Source organism: Neodiprion fabricii, chromosome 4 (genome assembly GCF_021155785.1).
Source record: "Neodiprion fabricii isolate iyNeoFabr1 chromosome 4, iyNeoFabr1.1, whole genome shotgun sequence".
NCBI lineage: Eukaryota > Metazoa > Arthropoda > Insecta > Hymenoptera > Diprionidae > Neodiprion > Neodiprion fabricii.
In genome coordinates, this window is record NC_060242.1 from 42,132,702 (window position 1) to 42,150,030 (window position 17,329).

A 17,329-nucleotide genomic window follows, 5' to 3' on the forward strand; every position below is an offset into this window, starting at 1 on the left:
GCGACGTTGCGACAGCAGAAAATTACGTGGGAAAATCTGTCGGCAGCGCACTAATCTCGATACCGCAGCGGCTGCAAAACACTGACCGATAAGCGGCCTTTCGTAGCGTTTTGCTGCCGCTGCAGATACATTTTCACAGGTCATTTTTCGCTGTCAGCGTTGCACTGCTCGCTTCCACAACATTTTAGAGCCCGAGAAAATGCACCCTCTTTCAAGTAGGGAGATCACTGAAATTTAAGCGAGCCCTCTCGCACGTTCCCGCAATCGGATGACATGAGCCCCGGGCGCCGATTGTGCTACCCTATTCATGCATGTACATTTTTACATTCCTCTGCAGTTCTTGTATCATACGGCATTGCAAGCCGTTCCACGGTCAGTTGAAAAGCTCGTCTCTATTATTCAATAGATATTTCGCTCGAAACACATTAATCGGTGCTCGAACATTAAATGCAAGCATTCAATGGACCTAGGATTAGAATTGACTGCGCAATTACACTCAGGAACTACACACCCGAAGTTGGTAGGCTAGATTCATTTAAAAAAAAATGATTTCAATTAGAACCATACTCATTGTAAATATCATAATAAGTATACACTATGTATTATGTATGTAAGGTGCAGGGATAAATTCAACTCATCATCAGGTATTTTTCCCCAGAGACGTGTGCTATTTATTGCCTTTACTCATCTGCCGCATAGTGAGGTATAAACCTAGCTGAAGGATCAGTAACTCCTTGCACCCATCGGGGCATCCAGAAATATGGAACAAACTTTTCTGCTTGTCCTTTGTAGTGGGTCTCGAATACCTTCCTATAGGTATAAAGAAAATTATAATGATTCATCGGCATATCACAAAGGTTCACATTCAACATCGCCAAATATAAGCTCCTTGATTGGCACCTAACCTGTTTCCTCATCCATTTGTTTGACAAACACAAATTGTTACCTGTAATAAAGAGCTTCTTTCGTTTTTGGGGTACAGTGGGGGTATATAACTTTTGCTTCCTCAAGTTCGTTGTCTGTTACACGTTTTTCAACAATTTCTTGGATGACTTGGAACAGTGATTTTTTTATGGAAGCTACACCGTCGCTAAAGGCTTCCTTGTGTCGCCATAGAATATTTTTGGGTAACAAGTTCATGTTGTCAAAAGCCGTCCGCAGCAAATATTTTTCAACCCCACCTGCGAAAGTATATGTACATGTACAAACCGTCCCATAAATATTTAGGATGCGGTAAAGATGGTTTACCGGGCATTTCGTAGCCGTTAATCGTACATACATTTTAAAAATAATACTCTGATTATAAAAACATTCACACAGACATATTGTAATTTTAGTGTAGTATGAAACGCCATGGGGACGTTGACTTTCTGTCCAAAGTCATTTTACGTGAAGAATAGCCACGACAATTTAAATGAAACGTTAAAATGCTTGTACTTTCTGGTTTTAAGAAGTGTGTTGAAAACTTTGGTTGATAAACTTGTGGAAATCAAAAGAAAGAAAATTCTGTTTAGCGTCAGAGCTGTTAAACACTACCTTGCGGCTGCCTCGTCGAAGCATCTAATGACAGGTAGTAGTTGGTAAATTGCAAGTCTAAAAATGGTGCACGCAACTCAAGGCCATGGCCACTGATAGTTCTGTCTGCTCGTAGCCCGTCGTACAAATATATATCGTTCAAAAGCCTTGCGGACTCGTCGTGTGCGTCTTTAGGACTTGGTGCTTCACGAAAGTAAATGTAACCTTGTGCTACTTCGTCTGCTCCCTCGCCACTGAACAATACCGTCGTGTCGGTATTCTGCTTGATATATCTTGACACCAGATACATTCTGTAAAGTAATCAACATATTCCTCTCTATAGAACTGTATGTGCTATCAGTGTTGATTGAAGGTATATACAGAATTAGCCAAAGCTAACCTTACAGAATTTGGTACGCGGGCAAGAGAAGGTGACGGGTTGAGGAAAAATGACAATATTCTGTTGTATACCAACTCTACTTTAGATTGACTACGCCGATATCGCTTAGTTGAATATCAATTTGCAAAACGGATCAATCATTCCAAATAGTGGTGGACAAGAGAACACCAATACGATTGTGACGGAGCATCTTTATATACATATGTATATCTCTACTCGACGCTGTACATCTACTGTATAATTTCAATAACGCGAATGAATAATTAAACAAATTACTGGTCCATCCATACGGGAAATGTCAAAAGCTTGGATGAAATATACCGTATGCGTGAAAGACTATCATCAGATTCGATGTACCACCTTACCCTATGGAAGCTCGGACTGTGGTGATATCGCATGTTTCTAGCAGGTAAATAACATCATCCAAAACTTCGGCGACGTCCTCTTGTGTAAAGCTTATTTCATGATGAGCGGATCCAATATGATTTGCGACCTATTACCAATGTCGTATGAGTCGCGTATGTAACCCTTAATTTGCCACACTTCTATCGCGTACCATCATTGTCGACACTACACTAACTGGTAGGAAATGGGAGATGGTGTTGTCAAAATAGCACAACTTCGGTTAAAATTAATTATTTCCAACGGCACCGTCAGCCGAGTCAACGCTACCTGCTTATACAATAGATCTGGATTGTAAATCGGAGGTAATGGAGATCAACGATTTCTACCCGACTTTCATATTGTTACAGAAGACGACAAACTTTACAGTTCCGAAATCATACCAGTGTAGTGATTGAGGGTCAAAGTAGTAATTACGTCATCACTCCTGCCATTACCTGTCGGGCTGCTGTAACATCTGGACTCTCTCCCATGCCAATTGAAAAGGTTTGAATTTTGTATGGAAAATTATTTTCCTTTGCCAGTTTGGTCACTAACGCAGCCACTAGACTTGAATCAAGGCCACCAGATAATAAACAACCAATTCGTCTGTCAGCTATAAGACGTTTCTTAATCGCGCCGTGTAGAAGACTTCGGATATTTTCAGAAACATCAGGTGAACTTAGTCCTATACATCAATATCTTCATTATATTATAGAATCTTAGAATGTCACAAACCTGTATTGCAGAATGAATTTGTGAACGAGGTTGCTTAAAAAGGGTACCAAAAACAATAATTATTCACAAGTCAACGTACTTTCCCAGGGCACATACACGTGAAAACTTGGCTTATCGCCAGGCTTGTGGTAGTGTACTCTTTTTGATAATTCAACGGACCCATTTTCCAAAATAGAGTACTCTTCGTAATGACCGGGGAGAAATGGCTCCAGTTTTCCAGAATCCCCATTCATCGTTTCCATCAAGCCCATAAGACCCTAAAGAAACCGTTTGAATTTATTTGACAAATATTTTTGTTTCTGAAAAATCAATTCGTTCCACATGCATCGTTTGTAATTATCAAATTGCTGATACCGGTTAATCTTTCGAAGCATACATTTTTCCTTGCAGTCACATTCCTTGAAACTCGGTAAATAGACATTCTTGAGATAGCTAATTTTGAAAATGGGGTCAGATCTGAGAAATTTTTCAAATTCAAAATAGCGGATCTGATATGGCGGATTGATAATGTGAAAGTGATCAGAATGCACACTCCGGGGTTTTTTGGTTCACCCAAATGCGATTTCGTTTTCAGTGTTACAACCTCAAAGATGGCTGATCAAGAATATGAAAATTGATTCGATTTAGTTGTCACTCGAAGGTGTTGGGAAAAGACGAAACGAACACTAACGTCAAAATTGTATGTGCGGAATACATTTTGTGCAAAATGCGCTTAGATGAAGCTCGCTCTTTGAGTTACCCGGAACGGACGACGAGGACGTACCGAGATTCTACTTCCATCTTCGTTTTTATTTATTTTTTTTTCAATTTTTTGTCGTGTTATGTTTTCTTTTTTTAAAAGCTTTTTGGGAAAAATGTATTCTGCATAGGGAATTTTGTAATTTTGACGTTAAATTCGCTTTTATCGACCCCGAAGCAAATATACGTACTTTACTCTCAGAACACAGAGCAAGCATCCCGCTGTCACTGTATAATTTAAACAGTGGTCTGACACCGTACGGATCTCTGGCTACTAGTATCTTTTTTTTTTCCGTATCCAATAAGCAGAATGCAAAAACACCATCTAAGGAACGAACAGTGGTATCTGCCCCATGGATTTGATAAGAGTGCAGGATTGGCTCTACGTCGCATGAGGTCTCGTATTCATATTTATCCTGCGCCTGTAACTGTTAGATATTAAAACTTATTTAAACGACAATAGTGAAGTATTGATATCGCAGCCATCAACTATTTCATAAAATTATTGGTATATATGCAGATATGTAATTCATTCTGTGTAATGAATCCTGAAAAAATTCCATAAATACCAGGATAAATTCGTCGGTGAGTGCTCACCTCTTGATAGTTGTAAATTTCACCATTGCACAACAGAATAAGATGAGGGTATTTGTGGAGGCGCATAGGTTGCATTCCATAGAGACTATCAATGATGGCAAGCCTATGGAACCCAAGCAGACTACTCTGAAATAACAGTATTTGTGTTATTGTTGCAGTGATCACGAAAGGTCTTTTGTAATAATGTTAGCGTATAGAAGCACCGTTTGTCGCCACGCACCACCTTTGGTCTCCATGTTTTCTTTGTTTCTAGTACTATAAATCTATCCAATTACTGAAATCATCAGAAAAACGTACCCTGCAGATAATGTTAAACAGTACTCTTGATAATCAATTGCTTGGAAACCAATCTTAATAATGATTAAAGCTGATTCAATAAAGTTTCGTACCAATTGGATCAATGGATGGCCACAGGTAGCATTGAAGTGGTCAAAAAGGGCGGTTCTACCCCATACGATAATTAGTCCAATCAGTAGAGATTTTTGCGTGACAAAAGTACTGTTAGGATACCGACTGTGCCATTACACGAAAGATGGTCCCTAGTTATATTCTGTTCTGTTTACCACTCGCAACTGGTATTTGTTAATTTTTTTATCGACATTTAGAAGCACAAAAATCGTTTTTTTATTCGTTTTTCGCTAGTAAATATAAAACTAACGAAGCAACCTTGATGCTCTGAATAGACGAATCGTAGAGAATCTAAAGCCGTAGAAATTGAGCGCTGGAACGACTCGATCGCCGCGGATTATTATCGTATTAACGGAGAGAAGACGGAAAAATTGTAAAAATCAGCATTTTTTCAAACATTGATAACGCCGCCATTTTTTAAGTTGTACCGCAGGCTCCGCGCAAGATAGTAGTGATTGATAGATACTTGAAAATTGAAATCGGACCACTTTTCAGGCATCCAGGCAACCTACAAAATGGTGCATAAAAACATTATAATTGCAATCATGCAGAAATTATTCGACAGCGCCTGGGTTGTGCATGCATAAAGTACCAAACGCTACTATCTCGCGGAGAGCCTGCGCTATAACTTAAAAAATGACGGAGTTGGTAATTTTTGGAAGATGGCTGATTTTTCCGGTTTTTCCGGGTTTTCCAACTTTTCTCCGTTAATAATGCAAGTTGGAAAAGATGTGCAAGTATAATATATAACAGAAATATAGGATTGAAATTTTATTGACACTACCTTAATTATACTGTTGGATTCAATTCTCATCGCATCTGGCCCTCGGTGGCTAATTTTAGTAAAGCTACCCCCAACATGTTGGATGGCAGCCTTGTTGGAGCCGAATACAGCCCAGATTCCACACATTTCTAAAAGATGGGTCTTACTGCGGGATTCAATTACTTTTATTAATGTAAAGAAAAACAGATTAAAATTTTTGAAGAGTCCTTAGGTACAAAGATAGAATTTTCGACGAAATAGACTATCAAGATAACAAAAATAGTAAAATCAGGGTTATAAGGTATGTGTGTGAATTCTAAGACTACCTAATTTCCAGAGAACGGATCGTGTAACATTAAAGACACGTAACTTTCACAATAATCTATGAACCTTTTCCAAACTTAAAAAACTGAAAATAGTTATTGCGCAAATCAAGCCAATTTTAATGGCCTGTTAACGAAAATCACGGGAAAGCTGCTGGAGATTCATAGTTATCAAAAAATGTATTTCCATAGTTTAAATTACCACTGATTGCACGAATACATTGTCTGGATTTTTTGGCACGTGAAACAATTTTTTTCTTTTTTCGTGGAGGTTCAAAAATAACGACCGACTATCAATACCGGTTTACAATTAAAGTCGGATGCCGCCATAACGTATAAGAAAAAAGCGGGCAAGATAGGCCTCCGTAAAAGTTTTCCGATTTTTTTTGAAATTAGCAAACATTAGACATTTATTGAAAGAATGTAAATTCGAAAAATTGGTGATTTCGAAAAATTAACGACGGAGCCAGGAATCGAACCTGGCGACTAGAGATGCTTGACCGGAGCCTTACTCCACTAGACCACCTAGCCGCCAATTAGACATTTATCTGTTTACTCGCGTGAAAAGACTTTTAACATCAAATGAATTATATTTTTGTTAGGACTAGGCTCAGTAACACACCCGCGTGTGAGTCTCCGTTGTGCCCCGGCGACCCTTCGAGTACCACGACCTCCTGAAAATCGCACTCACGTCAATCGCTCGCTTTATGCCTTAGATACGCAATATACTACTTGTGGCCAGTTATTCAAATAGTTGTTGGGACAAAGAAAGAAAGAGATATGCAATGAAATAAATGGCCACCGAGCCATCGGTATACACCAATACAACGTATACTAACGCGACTGTGCCAGATGATAGTTTTCATGACGCTGATCAATCGTATTAAGGGCATCAAATCCACTGGAAGGTGACTGTTCCAATACATCGGCCTCTGAATCATACATTCTGAGGATCCAATTCTATCGAATATTGAAAGTCTAGATCAGTACAGTACTTTTTTGTAACACGTGCACAACTTTCGAGATTCTTCCATCTGAAACGCGGGCCAAAGGAACCTTCTTACGACCGTTGGGCAATAAAAATCGACAGCGGGTGATAAAGTACATTCCCGACGACTTTCCAGGGCGATAAAGTACCGTTCCAAACTTTTTTGCCAATTAAAGTATACATTCAATTCATTACTCAATTCAATAAGCACATGGTGCGCCGTATCTCAAAACGTCTCCCTTGGCCCCGAATTTTCAATTAAAAAATAAACTTAAAATCCATACATGTGTTGCAAATAATAAGGTGTACATCACGAGCGAGGGCACCTTTTTGCCCTCGTGTATTTGCATTACTCATCTCCGATTCGCTTCACTCGTGCTTTTGCGGCCTGCTACTCATAATGCAAACTCTACTCTTTAAATATTAATCAGTTATAAGTGCACCGCATGGAAAAAATCAATGTGTATGCACAGATAATCAGTGAAATATCAGTCAAAAATCAATGAATCATCAGTATACACGCACTTCCAATTTTTTCCAGCGATATATTTACACCTCGGAATTAGTGCACTTTCACTAATTTTAATTTAGAGAGTAAACGCGGGCCAAAAAAGACCTACTTCTCGTACGTGATACACAATATACTGTTGTATTCCGTATAACAGTTCACCAATATTCAATAAATGTGAAATTTATCCCCGCAACGCCTCACGATCAGGCAAGTAATGGGTATGGGCAGTATCCGGGTACTACTGGCTATCTGACAATGACAAAAGAACAGTTTGATGCTGCACTTACGACATCGTTCTTATCCAGTCATCAAGCCGTGGAAAAACTTAACGGACTTGGTCCAACGCGACGACTTATAGTTCAGACAAATTCAAAGAAATAAGAACATTAACCGGTAAAAATACGGAGTTTCGTATACAAGCTTATTAAGGCTTCTGGATAAACATACTAAATTGCGTACTCGATGCCCGTTGCGCTCGAGCCGCCATCTCGGAATGAAGGTACACATTCTTAATTTTTCAGCCGTATCTCGGGAACTATTAATGATATCGGAGATATAGATTTTTAGTACGCTCCAAATAGTAGGACAATGTATTTTAGACAATTTAGTTCATCTGTACCAAGTTTTGAATTAAAAAATGCGTGTTTCTATTGCACAGAAATAATAGATTCGATAATTTATGAGCGGCAGAAGAAAAAGCATGCCAATAATCGTAACAAAGTGCACAACGTTCGTAACTCGTTTGTCAAAGAAAGCGTACTGCAGACAGGGCTCATAAAATGTTGAATCTATTATTTCTGCGCTATAGAAACGCGCATTTTAAAATTCAAAACTCAGTACACATGACCAAAGCTTCGATTTTATTCGCGAAGCACTCGGTACTGCTTGATTAGGAGATTGTTTATATAATGAAAAAAAAATGCCATTTTCCCAAGTCTATTCCTTTCTGCACGGAACATGTACCGTCACTCCACACAGTTCTTCCAATTTTTTTTTTTTCACCATCCCCTCTTCGGTCATTTGCTTTTCTAAAAGTATTCAGTCATCTCTCCTTGATAGTGATTGTTCCTTTAATTGCAAGGCTGCCCTCACAGATGAAACATCTTTCTTTGCCAGCAATATTTAAAGTATTAGAGATGGAGAAAAAATGTATGCAGGCTTTTTAATTAGTTATCTTTTTTATTTGAACCACTTCTCCGATATCATTAACAGTTCTCGAGTGACAGGCGAAAAACTACGAGTACACCTTTTTTCCAAGATGGCGGCTCGAGCGCAACAGGTATCGATGACGCAATTTATTCCGTCTATACGCAAGCCTTATTAATAAGCTAGTATATCAAAATCCAGATTTTTACCGATGAATGTTTTTATTTTTTTATAATTTGACTGGACTATATTGACAGAAACGATACGCACCGAGTCGGAGTTGAAAATTTATTTTTACGAGTTACGTTTGCCGAGAAAAACGTAGCAGATTTGTCGCGTAACATGTATCGAGTTGTGTATGGTAATAACGGAGCCTTAATCTGAATCTTTTACTTACATGTGGTGATTTATTGGTGTATATTTGAAAGAGAACTGGATTGCAACTTGAGGATCTTTAATCTACCTAGTAGTCACGTATTTCGTTCAGTTGAAACCGATTGCATCAGATTTATAAGTTAGCAGGTGTAGCATGCATTAATAATCGCCGCACGAGGAAAAGTGACGTTTTGGAGACCGGAAATGCAGGCACGTGTACAGAAATTATCTAAGTCGTGGCGTTGCAATTTTAATGTCACACGATAACCCGGCCTAAGTGAACGCGCGGATGTAAAGAAACACATCGACGCACATTGCAGCTACACGGTACATGGTACTAATACTGAACCGTAATTTCAAAATTAAATTGATCGAAAGCACTTTTTGGATGGTCCATAACATAAAACTTAAATTGGCTTGAATTCATATGGTCTATGTTTAGCAAGCTTTTTTTCATTTCTGTTACCACTCTATTATATTTCGGACAGAATTTTCACACACGAGGTGCTTTTTGAGAATCATACATTATAAATTATTCTACTTACGTGTGGTGATTTATTAGTGTATATTTGAAAGAGAAGCGGATTGTAATTCAAGGATCTTTGATACTACTCATGTATTTTGTACACTTGAATCTGATTGCAATTTTGACGTCACGCGATGACCCGGTCTAAACAATAAATGAACGCACGGACGTAAAGAAACACTCCGACGCACACTGCAGCTGCACGTGGGACTGATACTGGATGGAGCTAAGCGACAGCGCGTTTAATTGGTTACGTCCATTGTTGAAGGCGAAGTGAAGGGCGACTGCTTTGCAATTTTCACCCCATAGGCGTACGTATGGTTTCGGTCAACGACATAAAGGATGAACTGCGGATCACGTTGATTTCACCCAATGGCGATGTGATCTCTAGTTCGAAGCAGAAATCACGAGTTTTGGATCACATTTTGTTGCTCTCCTACAGAGATCAGTGCAAATACTGTGACTGCCTCACGTAGGAGCACAATCTTTGTTGGGTATCGAGTCGAAAAGCGGTTCAAAAAAATCTGCCGTGAGGTAGCGCTGTGATCGGGCCGGACCCTCAGTATCCGTAGTAGGCGGAAAATACAAACCCGGAAATGAAGTCTACGCGATTTATATATAAAGCCAACCAAATTGAACATAACGGTCCATGCAATGAGAAATTTGTTGAAAATCATCTACTAAAATTGGACTATGACGTAGGCGCTTGACGGAAAATATATACCTTAAATGCTCCGTGGCTCCGTGCCTCTAACGCCACCGCGGAAACCCCCATTTCCAAATTGTCTTCAACCTGGCCGCTATGCCGGACGCTGAGGGACTGGAGCGATCGGAACGCCACCTGGGTGCTATATGAAAAAAGGTACGATATTCGTAGTCAGAGATTGTGCTCCTCTTTAATGCTCCGTGCTCACATCCCAGACCACAGTAGTCTCGGTCAACAACGTCACAAATTTTGTGACGCCTCTGACTGGCGACTGTAAGCTGTCGCGAACGCGGTTGCCAGTACTTGTAGTACTGCAAGTATATTTCGGAATACACCCTTATACTAGGCACCCAAGGGCCGTGTTCGACGGTCTCTTCTTTTTCATGAATTCCTTCAAAATGATAGGAGAGCACGCGCAGAACGTATTTCCTGCTGCGCGAGACCGGCACATGCGCAAATTATTACAATGAGAATATACCTCAAAACCTGGGTAAATTGGTCAAACCACGTGTCAAACACTGTCGGCATTGTATTTACTGTAGATTTTTCTTTATACCCAGAACAAAAGATGTCTTAAATGCAACAAGTTATGGTAAAACACATAACTTGTTGTCACATTTTACCAGGTTTTGAGGTTATATTCTCATTGTGATAATTTGCGCATGTGCCGGTCTCGCGCAGCAGGAAGTACATTCTGCGCGTGTGCTCCTATCAATTTGAAGGAATTCATTAAAAAAGAGAGACCGTCGAACACAGCCAGGGATACCCGGACACCGGCTGATCATAGATCACACACAAGGGGTGGTTTGTCGGACTTTTACGTGAACCGCCGCTCTTTTAGCCGCGAGAGAGATGAAAGTTATACGCCGCCCGGTGGCTGTAATCTTAGACGTTTAATAAACCTATTTTGAACACACCGTACCAAGAATATTCTTTTACCATTTATTGCTAGACATATTTAATGGACGTGTTCGAACTCAGGTTTGCAGCGGTCTAAGGCTAAATTCCCGAGGTCCGAGAGTGTCGTCCAACGCATTAATTCTTTCTCATTGGCTGCACGAACTCGAGCTGTCATGACCGAATCCAATGATGGGAGCATAAACCTAACCGTGCCACACATATACCTTGGTGTAATTACGACAAACACGTTACTTGTGGTTCGATATCTGACGGTGGCGCATTACGCAGCTCCCTCTCAAGGGGTCTCTAACGCCTGCGTGTGGATCGAGAGTGGCGCCAATGGTAGAGCGGCAACTCATTGAACTACATACTTCTGCGGGCCACACAGAAAGTACAGAACGCCGCTCTCGGCTGACTCCATGTTACCAGATTGTATTTCGAGTCAGTTTTCTATTTTTTGAGGTGGTTTTTACGAGTGTTTGTTCGGGAGCTTCAGCCGTGTCGAACTGCAGTCCTAACTTGTACGCCGTCGTCTCCACGACATCTCGTTTAATACTGTGACAGTGAATGAAGTGATAAAACATTTGTTCCCTCTCTCTCTCTCGGTCGACTACGGGCTACCCGCCTGTCGTTAACTTGGCTTGGCATTATCAGTCAGCTGTCCGTCTTGGTTGGTCGGTCGGTCGGTCGATCGGTCGGTCGGTCGGTCGGTCGGTCGGTCCGTCCGTCGATTCGTCAGTGTTACGCAAGGCAACTTGTCGACGTCCCGCTACGCTGCACGCACGCGTTCGGCACACGCCGAAGTTGAATCGAGGATGTCTACCGCTATCAAATTCCTAGCTCTAGTCTCTGCCAGCGCAAGTCTCCTCAAGTTTGTCAATTTGTCGGGCTCCTAGCTCGGTAGATCGAAAACAGGGGCAACAGAGAGATAGAATAGAGCTCCCTCCCCATTTCCCTTCCACTGTCCCGCCCCCACCTCATACCGTTTCGACCCAGTGCAGCGTGTCCCGATTTGCGGGTATCGCTCGAAATTCCGTCGCTATCTTGCCGTGTAAAATAAAACAGAGTAGAGGAAAATTTGAGGAAATCACGTGAGGTGCGGAGTGAATTTTTATGTCCTCAGTATCATTCGCTTGTTTCCTTCGTTTTAGCTTTTCCGCTGTCTGTCATCCGTTAATATCAGCAATTGTATAAGATACGCATGTATGTATGTATGTATGTATGTATATGTACATACACGTCATGCATAACCGCATTGTGCCTACTATGCATTCATGTCCGGATTTGCGCGTAGTGACGTGACTTCGTGTGTAAGCGTGTGTGGGAGTGCGGACATGTAGGTGTATGCACAGCGCTACGCGGCGTTGTATACTTGAACGATAATAAAAGAGTTGTGTACCGTTGATCATGGAAGCCGATGTTTGATAGTTTTCTATAAAGCTCCGGGTCCTCAATCTTCTAACGAGACGTTAACTTTGCTTTGATGCATCGGTTATATGCAAATACTGTCTGTGACAAACGTAACCATACTCATGCATACATGCATGCATTCGTACGTACGTGCTAATCCAGCTTCACCTTTGTTTATAATCTGTTGTTTGGGAATCGAAACTATAGAACCTCGTCACCCTATTTCTCGTAGTACAGCTAAACTCATCGTAAGCCCCGAGTAGCTCAACAATAACAACTGGTGTAGTTTGAAACAACCAGCTTTTGCGATATTATCATCCCATGGTTGTTGCGCACGCGTGCATATAAATAAATCATATCCGATGGTCTAGCGCGCTGTGCGCTGTGATAAACTAATTTAGATAATAAAAAATTGATAAAATGTTTGAATTAAATTCTACAGGTTTCAATACTAACGATGCATAAAGTATGACCCTAATCGTATGATGTAGAAAACAAAATTGCTCGCTTCGTAAGAATGGACATTGTTCAGCGGCTAGAATAAAGTTCATCTCTAAACGTTTATAATTGTAGACATACACGAATATAGATACATACCTACATCGTTATCACCGGCGGTAGATCGCTCCCAGCCAGAGACCACCACTGGCGGATGAAAGGAGTTTCTGGATTTCCGAACAAAGGTAAGCACCTTACACGAAAACTTTCACCAGTTTTGTATATTTTAATTCCCCGGCAATTTCTTAACGATACTGGATGAGCAAGTCTACCTCCCCACTTGACTGCAGTTCTCGTGTCAAAGATAGTTTACTGTTGTTTTTACCGCAGGGCTGCGTAAGGCTATAGGTAAATACGAAATGTAAGCATTGTACGCCGTACCCGTTCGCGATGCATGGGTTTTCACCGGCCATGGAAAAAGAGGCGAACGGACGTATTGTCAGTGAGGCGAACCAACAGTCCTGCAGTTACCAACCGAGTCGCCTCGCCTTTTTTTTTTTATATATTTTAAGTCCAATTAACGAACTGATCGATGAAACTGTTTGTAGCCTTTTCACTTGTCATCACCCAGGGTGATATAAGCCAAGTATTGGTTTCGGTCGCAAACTAATTTCAATGAATCCCTACGTTTTCGAACCTCTGATGTTCGAAAAACAGACTTATATCAATATCAGTCTGACTGTCGATCCCGACAAACACCCGCGACGATCTCAAAAACGTTTGGTTGATAAATCTGAAATTCAAACAATTTCATATTCGAACGATGGTCGTGAAAAATTGTCTTGCACCGTTTACTGACATAAGCTTAATTTCAATTTTTGACAAACTCCTGCGATGTTTTCGGAAACGGTTGCGTGAAAACATCCAAATTATACGCGACTTTACATTCAAATTAAGAGCATAAAAAATTGCCATGTTTTATTACATTTGACGGTATAGTTACTCCGCTATCGAGAAAAATTCATAAAACTTGAAGGAAACCGTCACGCTTGACACGACGTTTATAGAAAATTTTGCACAAATTGTTATAAAACAAATAAAATCATACAATAACAAACGATTTCATAAAAAATGAAGAAACCGTATTATGATAAAAAGAAAATATCAACGACAAAGGATATGTAGTGATTACATTTGGTGGTAATTTCAGTAAGGGAATTGGTTTGTATAACCATGAAAAGTACCGCGAAGGATAACATTTATACGGCTTGTTTTTTATCGCATCAATTGATTTGCTTCTATACCTACGGTGGAATGATGAAAAGTCCCAACACGTTTTATAAAGCGAAGAAGCAGAAATAGTATATAATGTCTACTGACGACGAACTATTTAGGATTCTAAACGAAGAAACGGAAAAAAATCATATGCCGTATCACCAGAGGAATTAACATGCGATTCTTGTATTCATATGCATAATCAGGAGCTTCGCCCTGGAATATGAATATATACTTCGTAAATGGTCGCACGATCTGCAGCATCGAAAACAGCTCCGTCGCGTCATCCCGGCACTGTCACTCACTCTACCGAGCTGAGAGCGAATCGAGGGAGACCGAGCTGCTCCGTGCGACGACGACGCAAACAACTCAAGGAATCGCTAATATTGCATATCACTCGATCATTTAGCGTATCAGAGTGACGATGCTAGGCAAATGTCACTCGGAGCATTATAAAGAAGACATCTGTCAAAAAAACCGATTGTAATCGGTCCAGCACCAGTTCGTGTGTAATAGTATCGGTATCATAGATTAATCTAGTTAATTAGAAAGAAATCACAAACGTAGTTCATTTCCCCTCGCGTAAACATTGCACGAAAGTATGCGAACCCAAACGAGCTGAATCGAATAATTAGCTGTATACACGCACTAATAATCGACCGGAAAATTTTTCGATAGATATGATTATCGTACGTCGACAAACAGCACGTTGATTTTGTGAATGGGAAAGGCGACTATGACTATTTTTGTCACTGTGGCGCACGACGTGTGATCTCGTTAGCTATACATATATCTATGTGTGCATATTTTGAAAAATGCCGATACAGTTCGTGCTCAGTAATATACGCGTACCGTGCGTTATTATTAATCCCTACAACTATAGTAATAAGCAACAGTTTAATTCCCATACTAATGGTGACAAATAACATGACCCTGCACGAAAAGTATACGGGGTGACAAGTTTTGCAGTTCCGAAACTCAAATTCATTTCCGGAAAAGCTGAAGCACGTGGTGAAATTGCAGAATTGAGCTAATTGAGATGACAAAATTGGCATATTTGCGCTAAACTCTGGAATAACAATTATCTGCGACATATATCGACAAGTGAGACGCACCGTTATTCTCTGAATAGAAAATTCATAGTTATTACGTTCAACTTTGGTTCATTGAGCGTAATACAACGTTCATGTATACGTAAATTTTTGTAAAAGAATTCTTGCTATAGTAAAAAATACGACGAATTTCTTATTAGAAAAATTGCACCACCCCTGCTGCTACGGAAACAGCGTGCCTCAAGTCTGATCATTGTTCTGGATTCTGACGAAACTCTTCCGTTTGGATTAGTTCTATGTGCTTAGCAACAGTTCTTCAATCGAAGCACAGGGTTGGCAAATATTTAAGTTGGAACGTTTGCCAATAACAAATATTGTTTCTGATCAAGGCTCTTTCCATTTTGCGAATCGCGCGTGACGCCCTTGATGCTGCAACAACGTCGCTTCATCCGAATACCATACAGGTGCCTTTAATTGAATTATACAGGGTGATTAGGTGAAAACCCCGAGAGTAGGAGGAGCTTAAGTGTTCAATAGGCGCCGCCCCGCAGTCAATCTGACAAGTGATCGGGCGGATCGTATTGAAGCAACGTCAATAATATAAAATTATATCCACGTATTCGGCGACCCTATAAGCTACCATCTCAGATGTATGTGACACAGTTGGCTGCTCTGATAATAACGTAATAATACAAACGAGTAGTACTAGACGATGTCGAACCTATACATATACCGCCACACATTACTTTCGTTTGCCGGAAGGTTTCTCGAAAAATTTCCGAGGGATACAGACATATTTATACTTTATACCGGTAACAAAATGGGCATAAACACGAATCAAACATTTAAGATAAACATAACATCAAATATTTTTATCTTCCATTAATTAACAAGGAACATAGATGTATATCTATTTGTATGTCGATGAAACACAGTAGTGAAATCAACGATTCAAGAAATTAAAGTGTTTATTCATCCCGCGCAGACGCGTCCATAATTACACCCTACGACGAAGTCACGGATAGATTTACGGATTCGATAGACCATGATCATGTTTTCGATTGTTATTACCCTCGAATTGGGAAATCCATTCCGCTCTTATAATAGTGCCGGCGATGGGGGGGTAGGGGAATATTTTTTCAACATCGTTATCAGAATTCATAATTGTTGCAAAATTCGTCCTTACTTCACTGCATTCAGCAGGAGTACTAACATTAGAATAAACTGACTCTCGCATTTATCTCATACAGGGTCGATCTAGCGTTGACAAGGCAGCATCGCCGGCGCACCGATCACAATCATTGGATGACTGTTGGGGCAAGCGCTCGACCAATCACAACGCGGTCGTTTTCGTGTGAAATCTCTGTTAGAACCCCCATATACGGGGGGTTCCAGCCTAGACAGTACCCCGTGCATTGTAGGAGCATTTTCAATGCTAAAAAAAAAACTCCAAGTGAGCTGACGTTGGAAAATATTTTTCCTACGCATACAGTCCAACCTCTCGATAAGAACGCCCGTAATAAAGAACGCTCCCCCAGTTTCTCATTGGCGCACCTACCCCATTCCGACTCAACCTCAAAGCTGAAATTATTCGCGTAGTCCAGTCATTATATGAGGGATTCTCCGTCAACTCGGCCACTTTTTTTTCGACCATCTCAGATCTGCCCCATAATTGGTTGTATCAAAAAATTACTAAAAGATACTCTGTGTGAATTTTTCAGATTTTTTAATTCTTTCTTCGAGAAATTGCCGTTTTTTTTCAAATGAATATGTCTCGGAAACTTGAACTAACTGAAAAAAATGACTGCACATAAAAGTTGTAGTTTTTTGTTAGCTTTTGAGAGGAATTGTTGAAAAAATTTTACGTTCCGGTAACGCTGATTTTTTACCAAAAAAGGAACAAATTATTTTTTTTATTCAAAAAGGACCCTTTTTTTGCTGAAAAAATTAGAGTCTTCCAATATGTGTGACAATATCGCCAAAAAATCGCCAGAGTGGCACGGATCGAGGTTCTAGGGTAAAAAAAATGAAGCCAGAGAACTCTCAGAGAGAGAGAGAGAGAGAGAGAGAGAGAGAGAGAGAGAGACGAGAGAGTCGGTGAGCGAGGAGAAGCACGCGCATGGTGGGGGTCTAGAATTC

At 40.4% G+C, this 17,329-nt stretch overlaps 2 protein-coding genes across 16 annotated transcripts in view; one reads left to right on the forward strand and one right to left on the reverse strand.

The window, feature by feature from the left end:
- Positions 1-645: 645 nt before the first annotated feature.
- Positions 646-13,138, reverse strand: LOC124179957 (asparagine synthetase [glutamine-hydrolyzing]). 12 transcript variants are annotated; one of them, XM_046564858.1, is made up of 11 exons: positions 9,429-9,860; positions 6,486-6,537; positions 5,562-5,706; positions 4,370-4,495; positions 3,964-4,200; positions 3,114-3,291; positions 2,755-2,984; positions 2,281-2,408; positions 1,537-1,826; positions 947-1,181; positions 646-810 (listed from the first exon to the last, which is right to left on the reverse strand). In XM_046564858.1, the coding sequence occupies exons 3-11, from the start codon at positions 5,685-5,687 to the stop codon at positions 681-683; spliced, it is 1,680 nt and encodes a 559-aa protein (XP_046420814.1). In that variant the 5' UTR covers positions 5,688-5,706; positions 6,486-6,537; positions 9,429-9,860; the 3' UTR covers positions 646-680. The 12 variants fall into 12 exon arrangements, with proteins under 12 accessions (XP_046420814.1, XP_046420806.1, XP_046420805.1 ...); XM_046564850.1 differs by lacking the exon at positions 9,429-9,860 and adding an exon at positions 6,703-6,823 and having other exon boundaries at positions 3,964-4,194; XM_046564849.1 differs by lacking the exon at positions 9,429-9,860 and adding an exon at positions 6,703-6,823.
- LOC124179955 (dentin sialophosphoprotein) overlaps positions 12,999-17,329 on the forward strand; it is a 74,748-nt gene continuing 70,417 nt past the window's right edge. For all 4 annotated transcript variants that reach the window (XM_046564841.1, XM_046564842.1, XM_046564843.1 and 1 more), the window contains exon 1: positions 12,999-13,108. The gene's annotated coding sequence lies outside the window, so the exon portion shown is untranslated. The remainder of the gene's footprint in view (positions 13,109-17,329) is intronic.